Source organism: Eretmochelys imbricata, chromosome 8, assembly GCF_965152235.1.
Source record: "Eretmochelys imbricata isolate rEreImb1 chromosome 8, rEreImb1.hap1, whole genome shotgun sequence".
In the NCBI taxonomy this organism is placed as follows: Eukaryota; Metazoa; Chordata; order Testudines; family Cheloniidae; genus Eretmochelys; species Eretmochelys imbricata.
Genome location: NC_135579.1, coordinates 37,058,597 through 37,079,191, shown reverse-complemented (window position 1 = coordinate 37,079,191; position 20,595 = coordinate 37,058,597). Strand labels below are relative to the sequence as shown.

Here is a 20,595-nt window from a genome sequence, read left to right as displayed (position 1 = left end):
ATAGCGAAAGCAGCATTGGCCTTGAGAGCCAGCCCCCAGCAGACGATAAGCCCCTCCAAACCTACGCTGTCTCTTTCTGTTTGAAAGGGGTGATGCACAGTGATTGTCCACAGGAGAGAGAAAAGGGAAGCAGAAACCTTTCAAACATCCCACAGGCAGCGCCCCACATCCTATCCATTCCAGCTACAACCCAACAGGCCAAGCCCAAGGTGAAACACACAAGTTAGCGCAATTTTATTGCGTCGACAAGGATTACAAATCACATGATGCAGCAACGCAGACTCTGGAAGAAGGGGCACAGTCTGGATGCACAGCCACCAGTAGTCCAGGGGCCCCAGGCTCCTCCAGACAGAGGAGAGCTCTCCCACAAACTGCACACGTACCTCCCCTAGACCCCAAGCCCTGTTTTTTCCTGAGAGCAGAGAGCAAAGCACCTTTGTGTCAGAGCCTACAACAGGAATCAGAGCTCAGAATTTTAATAGAAACAAAGTGTCCATAAATCAAAGCCCCAAGGGCTCCAAGGACGAGAGTCAGGAACTTGGCTGGGACGTCAGTACTTCGGTCTCTTCACCTCCACCCTGAAACCAGAGAAACATTAGGCCAGCTGTCAGTGCGGGCCTGGGGCTCTAATCTGAGGCTTCCCTTCAACCTGTTTCTTTATGGAGAATGAACAGTACCCATGTGCTCCCATAAGGTGCACCAGTCTGGGTGAGCACCCCTCCCCCGCTGCCCAAGTTGAAGCACCTACTTCCATGGCATGCATCCTGCTTTAGAAAGCAGGCCAGCACTACTGAAGAGACACTGTGTCTTGCTTGGTTATCAAAAGCAAATACAAGCTGGAGGACCAGAGCTTGCAATGCAGGGAATAGCAAAATGTAGATAGCTGGCTCTCTGTTCGGTAGTCTCTCAGAAATGAAGACTGTGGGCATTGTAGAGCCTCAGCCCCTCCTTCATCCAGTGATCGCACATCAGGAGAGAAAGGGGACAAAGGCTGGCTAGGTCCCACTGCGGGCGCTGCAGCACTCTCTAGCAGCAAAGTCAAATTAATGAAGAGGAGATTCCACTCACCCGTCAGCCTCCAACTTCTTCCTTTTCTCAATGATCTGCAGAGAAAGCACAAAGACCATGTTGTGAGGAGAGCAACAAAAGCTGCCCAGAGATCCTGGGGCAGGGGGCTCTCCCTACTCACAGTGAAAGGTGAAGGCTCCATAGCGGAGGGAGCTGGTTTTGCGGGTTTTTTGGCCTGGTAAGGGTGGAGCAGCAGTTAAGGCTTCCGAGCTGCAAGATCCGCTCAGGGACAATTCTGTTCAACCAAACCAATTTGTAATGGTGGGAAGAGGGAATGGGTAAGGCCATAGAAATGAGGTCAGATACCCACTCCTGGACATCTGACAACACTGGAGACAGGTCAACCAACCCCAGAATCCAAAGGATCCTTCCTCTGGGTGCTAACTGTTCAAGTCCTAGACAAACAGCACCCCCATTAGGGAAACAGTTTTGTCCTTCCCCCCAGACACTCACTGCACTGATCTTCTTCCACTGCCGGTCCAGCTCGGCCTTGTCATTGGTCTCCTTGAAACGGCGTGTTTTACGGCCCTCTGACATCTTGATTCCGTACTGGAAAGCTGCTCTGGGGTGAAGAGCAGAACAGAGGGGAGGTTAGGTGTGGAGGACAACTGGGCAGGTGGCTGCAGACCAGCCAGGCTGCCTGTATTATTGGGCCAGATTAGGGTTTCATCTCCACTGGGCCAGGTAGGAATCTCCTGAGGGTTACTGCCAAGGGACCTGTGACAGTGCCCCCCATAAGGCTTTAGGGAAATATGCTTTTATATACGACATAACTGGAATATGTTTTATGCTACATATGCCCTGTAACATATCTATATAAAGGTTATGATCTACTGAATCTATTAATCCTATTTGTATGCATGTATCATTTTTGTATTCAAAGTTATGAATTTTGGCTGTGTACTGGCTTGATTTTTAAGTAACCTTTGTAAAGCGTTTGGTCAGTTTCTTGAGAAAGGAATGTGCGAATTAGGTGCCCAGTCAAGAAACACTTAGCGCACAATGGATCTTGGAATGTTCCAATCCACATAAGAAGTCTACCTGAGGACGTTCAAGGAAGCATGTGAACCATGGCTGCCACCTATAATTTCTGAGTCGTGCATGGACAGGTGACTTCCCCATGTGACTCCAAAACTCCATCTTTAAGCTGGACTTTGGATAGGAGAGAAGAGGGGGTCTCCACCCACATGGAAAAGTCTATTTAAACCCCTAGGAGACCCCTCCATTTTGTCTTCAGTTTGCTCAAGAGATAGCCTCTCCAACCCCAAGGATACCTGAAAGAAACTGGAACAAAGGGTAGTAACTACAGGCAGTGTGAGTGCTTGCTGGACCCAGACTAGAAGGAGCCTCGTCTGTAAAAGAAGCTTACTGGAACATCTCTGAGGGTGAGATTTTATCTGTATTCAGCTTCTTACTGTATTAGCATAGATTGGTGGGTTTTATTTTGTTTTGGTTGATCATTCATTTTATTCTGTCTGTTACTACTCGGAACACTTAAATCCTACTTTCTGTATTTAATAAAATGACTTTTTACTTATTAATTAACACAGAGTATGTATTAATACGGGGGAGGGGGGGAAACAGCTGTGCATCTCTCTCTATCAGTGTTATAGAGGGCGAACAATTTATGAGTTTACCCTGTATAAGCTTTATACAGGGTAAAACGGAATTATTTGGGATTTGGACCCCACTGGGAGTTGGCCATCTGAGTGTTAAAGACAGGAACACTTCTTAAATTGCTTTCAGTTAAGTCTGCAGCTTTGGGGCACGTGGTTCAGACCCTGGGTCTGTGTTGGAGCAGATTGGCGTGTCTGGGTCAGCAAGACAGGGTGCTGGAGTCCTAAGCTGGCAGGGAAAGCAGTGGTAGAAATAGTCGTGGCACATCAGTTGGCAGCCCCAGGGGGTTTCTGTGATCCAACCCGTCACAGGACCATCCTCCCCAAGGGACCTAGGCAGCAGCTGTGCCCCATCACCCACTCTGCACTCTCCACCCTAGTGGGGTCCCTTCCCCCTACCCAACTTCTGGGAGAGCATCAGACTTACTTGGGCAGAGCCTCTTTGTTGTTCATGTACTCGCTGTACTCCTCCTGCGTGTCAAAGTCCCAGCGGCCCAGGGGCCCCTTCTTGTTACCCTGCAGCAGGAGAGAGGGGCTTAGGTGCTCATCAGAGGAAGCTGGCTGATGCTCCCCATGCAGACCACAGGCCCGGAGAAGATGAACAGGCTTACGGATCTTTTTCCAAACCAAGTCAGGCTCAAGCAGGGAGCAGTCTGATCTCCCCTGCCGGCTGGGACGCAGAGTTCTGGGAGCTCCTGGATACCGTCTCTGAGAAGGTCATAACTCCACATGGGAGACACTTTCATGAGCCTGCCCAGAACTAGATAGAGCTGGTACGAGATGTCAGTCACTGCACCCATGGGGTTTTCCCTCACCCAGCTCCAGCACTCAGAGGCAGCAGAAAGGCAAGTCTTTAGATGGATTCTCTAATTTATCTTTGCTTGCTGGCTAGCTCCTGCTCACCCACCTCCTTTGGAACAGGAGGTCCTGAAGGCAGACCGGATGCAAGGGCCTGGCTCCAGTCTTTGCCAGTGAGTAAAGCTAAGAGGAGTGATGGGCCAAGGAGCCAAGCAGCCACAATCCAACTAGAATCCCTCCCCAGGTCATTCATTGAGCACCAGATGGCAGGTAATTTTCACCCCCATCTCTCCCATAGCAAATAGGTCAGAAAGATCCAGCTGCAGGGCAGAGAGAACAAGCACTTTCATCTGAGAAACTCAAAGTTATATTGTGAAGCCAGGAGTCCGTGTCCAGACCCACCCTGCACAAATTCTGTCCCGTGGCTCCTTTGAGCCTCTGTTTTACACCAGCCTCATAAGATGGCTTTAAAAGCGTGCTGGGAATACCTGATCCATTTTGCTGTAGTCCACCTCTTCATCACTGTCCACAGCCATGTCGTCCATGCTGAAAGGGGAGGGGGAGAGTCAGCTGGGGCACCGGCTGAGACATTGCAGCACACACAGTTCAACCAAAGGTACTCAAGTACTCTCTGTTCTGGCAATGCAGGACTCTATGGACATCTGACTTTAACTCTAGCTGGGCAGCTCCCTGGTCCAGATGACAGCATCTGCTCCCTCCAGCAAGCTGAGTGCTCACAGCCAGCTTGCAGGGCGCTCTCCAAGCAGGACCAGGCAAGTACCTGTCTGGGCTCCTGAGCTCTGACCAAAACCCCCAGCTACCTGGAAAGCAGCTGCACAGTGACCCCCAGCCCCCAGTGAGCAGAGAGCCCTTACGTGGCAGGGTAGCACTCAGCGTAGCTGTTTGACATCCCAAAGAAATCGCCCAACTGCTTCTTATCTTCAGGCTTCTTTAATGTGTCACGTGTTAAAGAAAATGCAGCAAGGAGACAGTGTCTGACTGAAGCAGGAAGGGGCCTTAGGAACTGGCTGCACTGATGGAGCCAGTGTGGGGAATATGCAGGACAAGACACAGACTGGGTGGGCAATGGAGGGGGCTGAGATGCTCAGCGGAGCCCCTTCTCTGATGGGATGCACCAGGCGATGGCTTGTGGTTTGGACCCAACGTTCCACAAGGGACTGTTCAGGTGGCTTTTCCCACCCAGCCCTCCTCTCCCAACAGCCAAGTGTGTGTGTGAGAGAGAGCCCCTGCGGAAGGAGGGACATGCCAAGGGGAGAGGAGCCCTCCCGCAGCACAGATGCCCAGACACACCAGCAGGCTGCCAGCGAGAGAAGCCCGGAGTCCTGGCGCCAGGCTGGTTGATGTGCGAGCATAAAGGATATGATTCTGCTCCTTCCCAGCCAGCTGCTCCAGCGAACTTCTCATTGATGGATTTAATCAGCTCCTTGGCTGAGCCTGGCCCTGGAGGCAAGAGAAAAGCTGTTAAGACTCCACTCTAACCAGGACACCGAGCTGGGGTACAGCTCCCTGTCTGCAGCATACACAGGGCTGGCTGGAGACCTCTCACATGAGAGCAAGACATAACCCCCCCCACAGTCACCATGATCAAAGCAGCTTCTTAACAGCATCTAGGAGAGGCACTGCCCCCTTCTGGTAGCTAATGGAATAAAGTGCATGACCCAAGGATCCTCTACCAGGGACAGGGCCTGGGGACTAATGGGGACGAGGAGATTCACAAAAGGAGGAAATAAACCCGACCCAGAGTAAACAGCCTGTAGGGTAAAGGTCACTCCAGGCAGGGCCCATTGAGTCCCTGGCCTTCCTGCTGAGACCTGCTGACTAGTACCAGTGGGATGGGGCCCCTCTTCAACCAGGGGCTAAATTGAGACCCACCTGGCCAGCCTTGCCCCAGTGGGAATTAATTTCAGGCACCGGCAGCCCTGAATGAATGCACACCAGTGCCCTAGGATGAATGGCTCTTTATCCCATTTCCAATCCCCCGGAGCCAGATAGGCCCCTACTATTTTATAGCAACATTAGAGGCTTCAGGAGCTAAAGCAGAACCCTATCGACCTGGACTGGCAGTGCCAAGAACTCTGCTCGCCATGCAGCCAGTAGGATAAGGAGGTCTCTGCTGCAGGCTGGAATTCAGTCCCATCTGCCTCATGCCACATAAACACAGCAACTCACCTTTGTCAATATCCAGGGGCTGAAAAGGGAAAGAAAGAAGAGAATGTTACTATGGTGGGCCAGAAAACAACTGAAAATGACAGTGTTCCTGAACCCCGGCTCTAAGAGCCCAATCCTTCCCTCAAGCGGCACAAGGAATGAAGGACTGAGCCTTCAGTGTGTGAGAGTAAAAAGCTCCTTTCAGTCCTGCTTTCCAAGGCAACTACGGGAGGACAGAGGTTGCCCAGCCTTCCCACCAACCAGCTGATCAGCAAGACTCTGCCCACATCAGAGATCACTCTGGAGACATCTGAGGATGATCACACACCAAAAGGCAAAAAGCTGCAGGTGCAGCAGCAGTAACATCCCTCTCCAACTAGCACTCCAATTCCACTATGAGCTTGTAGGGCAGTAGATGACCCAGCCACATTCCTGCCCCAAAGAGCAGGCAACCTCCTCCCAGGTGCAGGGGCAATTCAAAGCTGCAGGGTCTGATTCTGAACTCAGATCCACTGGAGCTGACCAGAGTGCAGTCAGTATGGATTTCCCACAGCACATCACAGGTCAGAATCCAGCCCACACACTTACTATAACTCTGAAAGCGCCTTACTACTGACCTGGAGCTAACATCCCCCACCCCTCCCTCAGGAAGTCTCCATCACAGAATAGATTCTGGACAAGACACTGGGTCTGTTCCTGCTCGGCATGGGGAGATGGGGAGCAGGATACCCAGGGCTCCCTCTTCTCCTGGGAGGGTGTATTCTTATTGCAGCATGGGGAGCCAGCAGAAGATGTAGGTGTTGCTATGACTCTCCTATGCCGTATCCCCACTTTGGAACAGAGAGGCGCCGTATGAAATGCTCTCTGCTCCGTGATAACCCCAGCCCATTTGAGGGGACCTTCTTTAACTCACCTCATCATCAGCTTTGGGTTTCTCAAAGTAGCTATGTCTCTTCTTCTCCTCCTCCCGTTCTCGCTCTCTCTCTCGATCCCGTTCCCGCTCTCTCTCTCTCTCCCGCTCCCTCTCCCGGTCTCGCTCCCTCTCCCGGTCTCGCTCCCTCTCCCGGTACCGGTCTCGCTCCTTCTCCCGTGGCACCTTCACCGCGGATGGCACGTAGTCACCAATATCTTCAAAGATACTGCAGGTGAAATGGATGATACAGTTACCACTGGTGTCGCGGCAAAGACCAACAGATCAGCCCCTCGAAGCTGGAGGCTAACCAGTAACAAGCAGCATGAATCCAGAGAAGACTACAGCATCTGTGAAGTCCCAGCCAGCTGCATCCCTGTGCTCATCTAGCACACATTTCTCTCCACTGAAAACAAGAGTCTTCTGCTCTGCAGCTCCTGCTATCTGCACTGGCCTCCCTCTGTGCCCCAGGGAGGTGCAGATGCTCCAGCCATTTCAAGTTTCAACCAAAAACATCTCCTCTCCCTTGTCTGGACCTCTTCATCTCTCTCTCCCCCTGCTTATAGGGAATTGGGGGGGAATCGCCATTCTAAAGCTCAGTGTAAAGAAGTAATGGGCCAAACAGAGCCCCTAAGCGCCCCCGAATTCCCCAAATGAACCCAACAGCTACCCTCAGAAGCACCAGCCAACTTCCTGATTCCCAAATCTCTTAGTGTGACCAATCAAGAGAAAGACCAGAGGACAGTCCCTCATCCCCGAGGAGGTTACTTACTTCATATCAGCCTCAGGGGGTTTCTTCTCATCCAGCTTTCCTGCAGGCAGAAGGCAGCAGTCAGTGCAGTCAGCATACTTCTGTCCTGCTTTCTCTGCGTCCCCCGCCCTGCCCAACCAACTGAAGTGCACACAAGAGGGGTTTGTGCAATCACCACAGAGCTTCTGAGCAGGGCTCCAAGATGCTCCCAGAGCCTCCCACACTAGCCTCCAGCAGGCCCCCGGCTATATATACAGCCCTTTGCAGGCACAGCTGCCTCCAGACAGCTTTCCCTCCCACTCCTGCATGGCTGGGGATTGGATAACCAGCTCCCCTTCAGCCCGAAAGGAGATGAAACTGAGAAAGACACAGTGCAACCCCCAGGTAGAGCCTGCACTTTTAGAGTAGCCAGCAATTCCCCATATCTCCACAAGAGAGCCTGCCTTAGGGATTCCCCCCGCACACAGCCTCAGGAGCCACAGGAACGCTGCCCCCCCTGATTCTGTCCCCTATGGCCTGCCAGGTTCCATCACTTCTTTCCTCAGAACACTGCCCCTCCAAATCCATCGCCCCCATGGGCCACAGGAGTCCCACCCCGATTCCATTTCACAAGGCGATGGAAATCCAGCCCTGCTAGGATACACACAGCTCCCTTCACTCCTTTGTAGTTTCACTGAGATCAAGCCCCAGTTTGTGGCTGACCACAGCCCAGCCAGTAACTTTTCTAGCTACGACGTTGCATCCCACCAGAGAAGGGGCTCCGCTGACTATCTCAGCCCCCTCCATTGCCCATTCTAGTCTGTGCCTTGCCCTGCATATTCCCCACACTGGCTCCATCTGTACAGCCAGTTCCTATGGCCCCTTCCTGCTTCTGTCAGACACTGTCTCCTTGAAGTTTCCTCCCTTCAGGGCTACCTTTGTCCTTCTTTTTGAGCTTCTTGTTGCGGGTCCCTTGCCTCAGGTAGGAAAGGATCTGAGTCAGCTTGCTGATGACAATGTCATTTGTGGTCAGTGTGGTCTGTGCCTGGAAGAGAAAGCGCAGAGAGAAGGAATGATTCTCCAGAAAGAGAAGCCCTGAGAATTGCAGCCCCTCCGTGAGGCAGGACTCTGAGCAGCCATGCTCCTGCTGAGCTAGAGCCAGTGCTGTCAGACAGTGCAGTAAGGGAACTAGGAGTGGCCTAGGCAGTTACCTCCATGGTGGGGCAGTCAGCTTTGCTCCGGATCAGGGTGGTTGGGATATCTGTGTCTGCGTACTCGTCATCCAGATCCACTACGTAGGCCATCCGCCCCGGCAGGTACAACTCGTTCCGCTCATATGCTTTAGTCTTGAACAGTATGCGGTAGATGTTCCGACCTGGGGAAGAGAGGGAAGCGTAAAACCAAGTGGCTCAGGAGAAGAGGAAACCCAAATACCCAAACTCCTATTGCAAGAGCTAAACTATCCCTGCTGCTCAGAGGCTCCAGAATCTCACTCACAGCCTCTCTCCTGAGAGTCCCAACCGATGTGCCAGCCCCTCACCAATCCACTGAGTCCTCCACAACTCCCCAACCAATTTGCTAAGCTTCCTCTCCATCCAACCCAGGGCATGATCCTCAGCCATGCACCAAGCCCCTTCCTATTCTCTGCACAACCAGCGTAACACACCCAAGTGGCCACATTCATACCCAAGCGAGTCTTGAATTCTATTTTATTTTCAGGATCTTCATCTTTTCTGAAAAGAAAATGAAGTATTAAAAGAATGGCCATTTCCATTCCTGCTCCAGCCCCTGCGGAGCTGTCTGCACTGAGCTCAGAGGAGGGCTCAGTCTTTTCACACTTACTTGGTTTCCTTCTGGGGTTTCTCCATCAGCTCCTCCTCTTCCTTCTCTTTGCTGGCAATTTCAGCACGCACCTGATCAGAACGACAAGGCAGACGAAAAGGGAAAACGCTGTCAAAATGCTACCCTGCTACAGCTGCTCATTGTAATCAGAGGAGAGGCATCCAGCCCTTTCCCCTGGGCTCCAACACCTTCAGTGGACCAGCCAGTGCTCCCCCAGCCTCACACAGGGCAACTCCAACCAAGAAACAGGTTGAACGGGTACACAGTAGCACCTCACCATTCTATTTCCCTGTGTGCTCCACTCGTTAGACTGGAGCAAGGGATCGCAAGAGACCTGGGTTCTAGTCCCAGTTCAGCCACTGCCATTACGTAGACTTGAGTAATTTGAGACTTGGTTTCCCCATGTAAACTGGGGATAATATTTGTTTACTGCACTGAGGGGTGGAGGCAGGGCCGTACGTAGGGGGGTGTGGGACATTAGAAACTCAGCATCTATCTGCCAGGGGGTGCTCCCCACCCTCCTGGCTCCACCAAGGCCCTGCCCCCGCTCCACCCCTTCTCCAAGGCCCCGCCTCCACCCCTTCCTGCCCAGTTCTGCCTCCTCTCTGGAGCACGCTGTCTCTCAGTCCTCTCCCCCAGCACCTCATGATGCCGTGAAACAGCTGATCCGCTGTAGGCGCTAAGAGCATCGGGGAGGCACTGATTGGCGGGGCCCAACGACGGGCAAGAGGCGCTGGGGGCAGAGGGAGGTTTGGTAGGAGGGCTCTTCCTCTCCCCGCACCCGCCTGCCCCTCACCTCCCCATTCGCCTCCCCTCCCCCTCAAAGCGTGGACCATGGGACATTTGCCCCAATTTGCCATACCCAAGGGACGGCTCTGGGTGGAAGTCAATGGCTTAGCTCGCTGACAAGTACACTGCTACTCAGAAGGAAAACCCTACTGATGTATTATCATCTGCACACACCTTCTGCAGCAGTGCAAAATCCAGACCCTTCACCAAGTGAGTGTGCTCCATGTCACCACCCAAGAACTTGGATTCCTGGATCAGCTGTCGCCTCTTCTCAGCTGCTGACTTATCCCTGCATAATGAGAAGGGAGCATGTTACACAAGCTCTGCTCTGGGCTGGAGCTCCCTCACAATGCCTGGACTCAGGCTAACTTACGCTTCTGCAGTGGGTCCCACTGCCCTGTAGTTGGCAGTCGTGCTAATCAGCTCTGTTTCCTCGTAGTCTTTGTTGACACCGTCTCTTCTCTCCTTGGCTCGATCCCTGTATTTCTCAGCCAGCTCCCTCTCTCGTTCAATCTCCTGCTGCCGCAGCTTTGCATAATAGCTGGAGGCAGAGAAAGGGAGAAGCGTTTGAGCTAATCCATTGTGTTTAAAAAATACTGACCAGGCGACATCACCAATCTGTTCCCATTCCCAGAACACTGTACTGTGTGGGCCACTGCCTCCACTCCACCTCCGCTTCAATTCTTAGCCACGCTTTTAGCTGCTTTGCCACAGCTAGCACAACTCCCTTCTCCATGGTCCCTAAAGTCCCAACTCTCCAGACTCCAGCATGTAGAAAATACTGCTGCCATCCTTCAGCCACGTAGCCCCATCCTCAGACACTTCCAGTGGCTCCCCATTCATTTGAAGATGCTTGATTTAAAAACCCTTAATGGACTTGCTGCAGACTCTCCTAGACCTTGTCTCACTCTACTGCCCTTCTCATTCCTTCTACTCATCTGGCACTGGCCTCATCTGTCCCCTTCCAGAATCTCTTCACTGTAGGTGCAATAGTCTTCTCCTCAGCAGCAACACTTGTCCAGGACAGTCTTCCTGTAATTCTCAGCTCCAACCAGTCCTCACATCTCAGTGGAAGACAAAACAACTTTTCTTCCTCACTTACCACTCCTCATATTTTTACCTCTACAGCATTTGGGGACACAGTTGTATGGAAAATGGTTAACAAAATAACATTGTAATAGCAAGATATTGCTGAGGAACAGAGTAGCTTTGTAGCCAGACAGCCAGCCCCCCCCCCTCAGACCAGCATTGCTGGAAACACAGGAGGAAGCCGGAACAGGGCACTTAACATATATTCCAGCACAGCCTTTGAAGCTGTGAAAAGCACAGGTGTGCTGCTACAATGTGCCTCTGGGAGCAGATACAACGATTAAGCTCACAGCAGGCAGAGGCCCTGTGACAGACATGGCTCTTAGCCCCTACTAAATAGCGTGATGCACACACACCAACATCCTAGGTGGGAAAATATTTACCCTGATAAAAGAAATGTCCAGTAGTCGACACTTATTGTTTCTCTCCCTTGCAAGTGTAAACTACTCTTGCGAAAGCTGGCGTCACCCAGACAGACCAGCCTCAATTTGGCATAAGAAAGGAGAAAGAGAATAAAGGAGTACAGAGGTATAAGTAGGGGACCTACAGCACCATGATTTTTGTGTGCTTTTCACTATCTATCTGCTGGTCAGATAAGTGACAGCCTCCCAAGGCTTCTGCAGCTAAGAGAGTCCCTAAGCCTTGTCCCTTATTCGTCTTTCTGCGGAATTGAGTGACCGATCCTGGCTTGGCACCGCTGGAATCGAGAGATGCAAGGAGGGTAAGAAGCACCCACACCTGATCTCCTATCTTTAGTGTACACATATTTTGAAATAGAGCTCTATACTTTGTTTTCTTTCTTTGGGATTGTGGCTTCAGTTTTGTAACTTGTTTGTGTGTGTAACATCTCTACATTTAAATAAGTAGGCACTAGCAATTTTGTAACCACATGATTAGAATCTAGCTTAATAAATTTTGGTAACCATTTGTGCATAAGCCTGACTTGTTTTCTCTGGTTTACTGTAAAGCAGCCAACACAATTAAAGAACCTCAGCCGTTTTGGCTCTAAAGCCTGGCCATTAGGTGAGAGTACTAAGAGCCTAGCGTTGAGTTGTGCTGCCTCCACGGGGCAAACTCTTGGGGCACCTGTCAGTCAATCCTGGCTGCCAGCTGCGAAGGAGCTCTGAGCTCTAGCAGTTAAAGTCACGGGTGTGGAGAGGCTCTTAGTGCTGCCATTGGGGCACCTGTCAGTCAGTATTGACTGCCCGCTGCGAAGGAGCTCTGAGCTCTAGCAGTTAAAGTCATGGGTGGTTAGGACCTTGGAGCATCCGTCAGCCTAGCCCGGGCTGCCTGCCGCGAAGGGACAGTGCGTCCTAGCGGTTAAAGTCACGGATGGTATAAACGGGCATAGCTGGCACCTCACCAAACATCCTTGGCCGTCGGCTAACAAGCTTTAAAAGTGAAAAACCCACTCTGCACACAAACGGTGTAAATGCACCATAATGAGTTCAATACTTGAAGGAAAATCCTGAATGGGGCGAATACCCCTATAGTGTCCTAACTCACCCCCACAGAGAGCAGCCATGTCAGGTGCTCTCACCTAACATCTTCCTAGGGGCAAGCTAAGCAATTTGTGGCACCATCCTACTGCTCCCCTGGTGCAATCACTTTGGTGGCTGTGAAAAGTGACAACCTCCCTATCAGAGTGCTTCTAACATCATTTGGTTCCTTTGTCATCAGTCCAGAGCCCACTGATATTCCAGGCCACTTAGGGTCCCTTTCTGCATTCTAAAGAAAGGGCAGCAGCTGGCTGACAGGTGAAGGTGGCTTTTGCTACAGCACATTCCCCATTTACCTTTTCTTCTTCCTCCTGCGAGCAGCTGGATCTTCATCTTCATTGTACTCCCGGGGCATCCTGGAGAGAACAGAAAAACCACAGTCATCACAAACGGCAGATACCCACAGAACAGGAGGTACTAAAGGCGGCAGTTACACATGGACTTGGGCTTGAAAGGTCTAACACTTAGATGTCCAAAGCTAGATATATTTGGAGCAGGGTAGTTAGATTTCTGCCCAATAGAACACCTAACTCAGTTGTACCAACAGGGAGGGAGAAAGCGAAAGGGTTCAACATGAGAACCAAAGACAAACCTTGGGGTTCCCATGCATGTTTTAATAAGTCTATTGCATCCACGCTCTCATTCATGCCGTTTCTGATATTACGGGTTTCCCCATCCCCAATGCATATACAACATACAGAGCAAGTTAGTCAGTACTGGAGTGCAGGGAAGAAAGAGTAAGATATGTATTAGCTGCTTGAGACTAATGAGTTCACATTCAGTCAAAGAGCAGTGAAGGATTAATGAAATCTACTTACTCATGATGGCGAGATTTGGATGGGGGTGCGGATGTCGGCGCAGCCCGCGGGGTCATAAGAAGCTTTCGGAAGTCTTCATTGGTCAGCTTGGACCTAGGAGAAGGAAGAATCATGTTTCGTTGTAACAACGATAACAAGACCATCACACACTCCTGCTGAGAGCAGTTTTGTCTTTATTTTTCCCTGCATGTGCTTGGCCACATTGTGACATTGCAGCCTGCACTGGATTGCCCATATTCACCTGAGTTTCACAATGTTCAAACTGGAAATAAGATGCACATTTTTAAACAGTGAGGATAATTTACCAAGGGGGCAAATCGGAGGAGGGGACTAGCCAGGGATTGAGCTGGAGTTTTAAATCAAGATTAGATGTCTTTCTAAAAGATATGCCCTAGTTCAGCTACATGTGATTGGGCTTGGAGAAATCTATTATCTGCATTATGCAGCACATCACACTAGATGAGCATAATGGTCCCTTTCTGGCCTTGAAATCTATTAACTGGTGCTAAGAGTTTGACTGCATCACAGAAACAGTACCCAAATCCTTCTTCCCCACAGTACACCATATTGTGCCCACTACCTTTCTATTTGAAGGAAACAGAGAGCAAAAGCTTTTATACTCACTGACTGAAGGAGTGGGAATCATCCACCTCATGGCCATCTGGGGCCAGAGGGTTGGAGAACGGTTCACCTTGGAGAAGGAAAAACAGAGCTGGTTAGAGCCTATCAATCAGTACGCTGTGCTGCCAAGCCCAAACCTATACCAGCCCCTGCATCTCAGATGGTTACATTAGAGAATTCAGAACTACAAAAGGAGCATCCCTCATTGATAAAAGCATCATTTCTCAGAAGATAATGGAGAGAAATTATGTTAAACAACAAAGCCCCAAAGAACCAGTGAAGGAGTAAAATTCTTGGGTTATGGGGGAAATACCCAGGATATTGACTTTTACCCAGCACCTAAAAGAACACCAGAGCAAAGCCAGCCTTATTTTGGAGTGAAGATTCTGTGATCCTCCAGCTAGCCCCAACAGGAAATAAATGCAGGAGAAGCATTTGCCATTGTCTATCGTCTCCTTAACCGTAAGAGTATGTCTATAATAAAGCTGCTACAGCAGCACTATATGGCGCTGCAGCTGTGCCGCTGTAGGGCAGACACTTCCTACATGGACGAAAGGGGTATCTCCGTTGACATAGTTATTCCATCTCTCCAAGAGGTGGTAACTAGGTCAAAGGATGACCCCTTCCATCGCTCTAGCTGTGTCTACACCAGGGGTCAGATCGACCTAATGGTTGTGCTCAGGATGCAAAATTTTTCACAGCCCTAAGCACCAAAGATAGGTCGATCCCATTTCTAAACCTAATGTTTAATCCTAGGGAGTACCTCATCGCTGGGCCCTGCGAGCACTATGGAAAGGGGGAAGAGCTGTTTCAGTGCCTACCCAATGCAAGCCCCTGTAGCATCCGGACGTTGACCCCCCCAAAACAACACACACACACGCTCCCCGCAGCTGGGCGCTCACAGGCGGCTCCAGCACGGCCGGCAGCTAGTTTTGAACAGCCTCTGGGTGACTGCCCTGCTGGGCGAGAGCGCTGGGGCAGGGAGGGGACTCTGCACACCCCGCAGACGGGCGGGGGCCGCCCCAAGTTGGGAGTCTGACAATTGCCCCGCCCCCGGCTCTCGGGCCCAACACTCACTGTCTCGCTCCGGCATCTTCCCCGCACGACCGACGCCACCAGAGAACTAACCAACACCCTCTACTTCCCACAATACCCCGCGCGCGATCTGCGCACAATGCCTAGCGCAGAGAGCGAAACGGAGCGGAACTGAAACCCCACCCCCAGCCTGCCCGCACAAGCGCCTGCGGATTGGCCGATGTCGTTCGAAGCGTGTTTCGATTGGCTGAGTCCCGTTTCATGTTTCGGGGGGTCCCCTTCCTGTCGGTTATGGGATTGGCTGGGAAGATGGCGGCGGCCGCGGCTGTGCGGAGCGTCGGCAGCGGCCTGGGCCGGAGACTCAAGGAGCTTCGGATCCACCTGTGTCAGCGCTCGCCAGGCAGCCAGGGCACCAGGTGCGGGGCACCTCGGGAGGGCTGGGCTGGGGGACCGGGGCGGGGCGAGATCCCTGGACAGGCAGCAGCCCCTACCTCCCGATGGGGCACTGGGGATCTCCTAGTTACCGTCACCAACGTCCTCGCGTCGGTATAGTGTGAAAAACGGCTCCCGGTCTTAATCTGCTATTGAGAGTGTACTGAGCATGCTCAGTAACATCTGCTGAAGCCATTGCCCCACATCCTGCCCTTACTTGGCATCAGATTTTCCAGAGTGCTTTTTACAGGAGCAAAGGGGGCAAATCGGAAGAGGGGAGTTGCCAGGGGTTGAGCGGGGGGTGGAAATCGACTGGTCAGAGGGGTTCAAGCAGTTGGAAGCAGGGTTAGGATAGGGGCTGAAAGGTAAAATGGGGGAGGTGCCGGGGTTAAGCCCAAGGATGAGGTGCTGCCAGAGGGCAAAACCCTGGCAGGGGCAGAGGGGGTAACAGTTACTGGACTGAGACAACAGTGTTCCCAAAAATAGGGGGTGGGGGCAGAGGGCCTTTTTCATTTCCCCTCCCACAGGACAGTACATCTCAGTATGGGCTTCCCAGTACTGAGTTCTTAAAGGCATAGGCATCCCAATGCCTAGTCACCGCAGCTCCTCTCTGTCTGATGTAATCTACTGAGGCGCTGCAGGAGACTTGATTCAGTGAAATATTTTACATACACCCCCTCAGAAACAAGAATCCCTTATCAGTGTATCTGACTGCATAAAGTCTCATAGCAGTTCACAAATTTGTTCTGTCTGCTGCTGGGATTCCCTGAATTACTCTAAGCACTTCATCATTTACCTTTGTTAATTTGCAGATGCAGGTCATTGTGCTATTTTAATTTATATTTTAATAATACTCATTGAAAATATGTCTAGTAAGTACTTGCTAGTAGTTTTTAGCAATGACATCTGTGTTTCAATCTTCCTGGACACTCAGTAACAGACTAAAAGTGGCCATTCTTCAACAAAAAACTTCAAAAACAGACTTCAGTGAGAAACTGCAGAGCTGGGATTCATTTGCAAACTTGACCATCAAATCAGGCCTGAATAAATACTGGGAGTGGCTGGGTCATTACAAAAAGTAATTTTCCCTCTTTTGATATTCACCCCTTCTTGTCAACTGTTGGGAATGGGCCACATCCACACTGATTGAATCGGCCTTGTTAGCACTCCTCGTGACCCCCCACTTGGTAAGGCAACTCCCATCTTTTCATGTGCTGTATAATTATAACTGCCTATTGTATTTTTCAGTCCATGCATCTGATGAGGTGGGTTTTAGCCCACGAAAGTTTATGCCCAAATAAATTTGTTAGTCTCTAAGGTACCACAAGGACTCATTGTTTTTGCTGATACAGACTAACACAGCTATCACTCTGAAACCTGTGTTTCTAGTATTGCACTTGCTATGTTTTGCTAGCACAGTAAATGAAGCTGCAAAATAAATGACGTTTAAATGACCTCACTCAATTAAGAGGTAATTAATACATATGTACACCAGGCAGGGTCTTTTGGAAGCCAAAGACTTTATGCTTCCATCCCACACCATTGTCAAATCCTAGCAAATTAGGACAAGTCAGTAAGTAAGAACAACCTTACTTATCAGTACCTGCTACTGGTTAGAATTTGCTATCCCTGTTTCAGTAGCAGATTCTCAGAGAGCAGTTTAATATCAGTAACTGCTACTGGTAGCAAATTAAGACAGATTGCGGTTTTTCATATTACACGGGCAGGGAGCAGGATCCCAGCGTGCCCGGTGCTGCACGGCTCCCTCAAAGAAATGGTCCCTGCCCCACGGATCTTACAGTCATAAACCAAGAGACACCGGGCAGATCCAGACAGGCAGGGAGACAATGAGCAACCACACGTCCGGTGAGATGTCTGGAGCCACCCTGCAAACCAGGACTGGGGGGGTGGGTTCTGCCTAGGGTGACCATATTTCCCAAAGGGAAAATGGGACCCTGCATTTGGCTAGCCTGAGGGCTTCCCCCTCCCCGAAATTGGTGTACAGACAAGATGTTCATTATTGTACCCTTCCATAGAGTGTGGTCCTCTCTACTGCCTGCTTCCAGAGGCTATGGATGCTTTGGAAGGGCCAGGTGCATATAACACTTCTGAGATCCCAGTAGATAAAACTACTTATTCTCTTTAGTTTGAAATAATTGTACTTGGAAATGCCACAGAGCTTTAATTAGCTCTGTTTTTGACAGAGACTTCATTGAACAGCACTATGTGACTCTGAAGAAGGCAAACCCGGACTTCCCCATCCTGATCCGGGAGTGCTCTGACGTGCAGCCTAGGCTCTGGGCTCGATATGGTGAGTTGGGAAGGAGCCCTAGTCAATGTCATTAGGTCCAAATTTGACAAAAACACTGGGGTCTCTATCAAAATAGAAATTCATCAATAAACTGCTTGCAATCCAGAAAAGAGCAATGCAAATTACACATCAAGGAGGAGTTGCCATATGTGGAGAGATGAGGTTAGGACCTGCTTGGTTTGGGAAAGAGGAAAGCAAAGAGGCACTGTACAAACTAAAGGGGAAAAACTACCTAATGGAAGTCTGATGCATTAAGTCGTTAGGAAGTTCAGAAATCAGGGTACTTGCAGCGGTGCCCTGCCCTATCAGTTCAACTGCTTAAACAGTGATTCTGAATGGTGTGTGTATGTATGTGTCTATGCATATGCATAGTGGGGCTAAGTGAACTTTGTGGTGTGAATCTTTAAAGGGATAGTCAATTTGAAAATTACAAGTACACCTAAAAACTTTGTACCTACTGTTGTTACCCCATCTAAAATTCCTGTAACAAAGCTGGATATTTTTTGCTAGGTTTCTGTTTTGTTTTTTTTTCCAGTTTTACTTGTGTTTGTGTAAATGGTTTCATTGTTTCTCTAGTCTATAGTAATTATCCCTAGCTAGACAGACCCTTATAAATACCAAGCGAACAGGAAAAACTTTCCACTTCTTAAAGGAATGTTTTTAAAAAGCATTCAGGACATACTGTCTGAACAGGGCTCTATCAGAAAGTAAGTTTAAAAAAAAATTAGTAAATAAAATAAAATTGGGTGACCCTGTTAACACTAGAATGCCCTGTCTCATGCAGAAGTGTCTCTGTGAAGCTTTCAATGTAATGGTAGCCTTTGAAATGAACAGATTTTTCCTTTTAAAAAAAAAAGTGTTTAAAATGTGCTGCACACTCACAATAGACAGACTTCTCCCCATGTAGCTAAACTGGAAGAGTGGTCTGTTGCTTTAAATGTACAGAGTTGTTACACAGACACACACGTGCTTGATTGCAGGCTGAATGCTTGCAACAGAAAGTTCTTGCCTTGAGCTCACACTATGGGCAGAAACCTGAACTCTGAAACCCAGTGAAGGGCGGGGGGGAAGAGTCTCCAAGCCCAGTCTCAGCCTGAGTGAGAACTTCCTCGCTGCTATTTTTAGCCCTGTGGTGCAAACTTGAATCAGATGAGCTAGGCTTTGAGACTAGCTGCCACAGGGTTTTGGGTTTTGCTCTGTAGATGTCCCCTTTGTAGCTACACTATAGTTGCAAAAAGTTAGTGAGGCTCACAACTACAGCTCTTGAACCAAAGTGGAAATCTCATATGGCGCAAACCATTTATAGCACTTTCAAGCTTAAACTGACCCATTGAGGATTAGCCATGAACTCTGGTTGGAGTTTTAAAAAAAAATTTTGTGGTGGAATCAGAAGCATAAAGAAGGCCAGTTAATTACATAGACTTAATCTCTTACTAAACCATGAGAATGGGGGGATTCTGAAGACTACCACAGGAAATGCTGCTTTTCTGACTTGCGATATTTAGTTAGCATGCAGAACGCTGTTATAATGGAAGCTCCGTGAGAACTGAGAAGGAGAGCTGTAGTGCCAAGTGGCAGTCAGTGCAGTAACCAGTCTTTTCAAACAGCTTTTCCCCAAGCCTTAGTCAGGACTCTGAGATGAACAGGCTGCAGCTAAAAATGAAAACACAAGTCTGCTCTGCCTTCAATACAAGTGTCCCTCACAACTTGGGGTAGTAGGCTGTCTCTTCCTTGCTCCTGCTGGGGGCTAGCCAGTGAAACAGTCTGTCTGCTTAACAAATTCATGGGGGTGGGGCTGACTTACAAGGAAAGTGGGCTAAACATGCAAAATTCAGATGAGCAAAAACTAGAAGGGAGGGAAAAAATCTGCAAATGTTTTGAAGTGTGTGAACACCACGGAGGAAGAGGAGGGTTATAATTAAGAAACAGAAAGGGGAACACTTAAGCTGAGTTCAGGAAAGGCTCTTTACACAGAGGTTATGGGATACGTGGAAAGCCCTGTGCTATAGAACACTCGGGTTGGGTATCTGACCGATCTAAAAATAACTGGTCAAATATTTTAGAGCACTAATTTGTTAGAACAGTAACAAAAAAAGAGTAAGATTATGGTCTGCAATAGGCTTTGCCTTAGCCACTTATGCCTTACTACAAAAACCAATGTACTTAACTGAGTTATTTTAACTCAGATAAATGCAAAACACAATGAAATGAAGTTTAAAAAAATGAAGGAATGGCTCCATCATGCAGTCACAAAAGTCAGTCATCACCTACATCAGGTACTCCTGTTTGGAATATTTGACCATGGTCAAATATTAGGGGGTCAATTGACCAGCTTGTCAAAACCTACACTTAGGAGACAGGCCAAGGCACTAGGGAATAAATCCAGCATGGCCTCTCCTGGGGGAAGGGGAGAAGGTGCCTCTTCTTCTACTCTCTCTCTCTCTCTCTCTCTCCCCCTAGAGTTCGGCAGAGAGAGTTGCGTGCCACTGAATAATCTCAATGTGGATCAAGTGGCCAAGGCCCTGGAAAATGTTGTTCACAGCAAAACATGAAGACAAAGAGAACTGAACCTGCATATGCTGGAGCCCTTGGCTGAATGGGTTTAATGGAGAAGCTGTATATCTGTAATTGTAACTTATTAATCACATATAAAAGCATGTCTGACAAAGTGCTCTGAGAGTCTGTTCTGAAAGAGATGTTAAGCTGGGAGGTAGCTCCTTATCCTCCCACTCAGGGTGGGGGGCACTGAAGAGGGAGCAAATCCACTGCGGTACACCCACCTCTTGTCCAGGACATAGCCACTTCCCTTCTACTCAGTCTACCTGAGTAGTCATATGAGCAGCTTGCTGTGCTGGAGGGAAGGTGCCT

General features: G+C 49.6%; 2 protein-coding genes across 2 annotated transcripts; one reads left to right on the top strand and one right to left on the bottom strand.

Moving 5' to 3' along the window:
• Positions 1 to 210: 210 nt before the first annotated feature.
• IK (IK cytokine) lies at positions 211 to 15,145 on the bottom strand. The gene is made up of 20 exons (XM_077825252.1): positions 15,027 to 15,145; positions 13,953 to 14,019; positions 13,329 to 13,421; positions 12,807 to 12,866; positions 10,296 to 10,463; positions 10,097 to 10,211; positions 9,134 to 9,204; positions 8,978 to 9,024; positions 8,503 to 8,666; positions 8,228 to 8,336; positions 7,334 to 7,373; positions 6,565 to 6,790; positions 5,673 to 5,691; positions 4,866 to 4,943; positions 4,358 to 4,439; positions 3,971 to 4,028; positions 3,112 to 3,200; positions 1,522 to 1,630; positions 1,069 to 1,103; positions 211 to 578 (listed from the first exon to the last, which is right to left on the bottom strand). The coding sequence occupies exons 1-20, from the start codon at positions 15,040 to 15,042 to the stop codon at positions 551 to 553; spliced, it is 1,674 nt and encodes a 557-aa protein (XP_077681378.1). The 5' UTR covers positions 15,043 to 15,145; the 3' UTR covers positions 211 to 550.
• A 96-nt stretch (positions 15,146 to 15,241) lies between these two features.
• On the top strand, positions 15,242 to 20,398 carry NDUFA2 (NADH:ubiquinone oxidoreductase subunit A2). The gene is made up of 3 exons (XM_077825253.1): positions 15,242 to 15,400; positions 17,621 to 17,727; positions 20,188 to 20,398. The coding sequence occupies exons 1-3, from the start codon at positions 15,246 to 15,248 to the stop codon at positions 20,277 to 20,279; spliced, it is 354 nt and encodes a 117-aa protein (XP_077681379.1). The 5' UTR covers positions 15,242 to 15,245; the 3' UTR covers positions 20,280 to 20,398.
• The last annotated feature ends 197 nt before the right edge of the window (positions 20,399 to 20,595 follow it).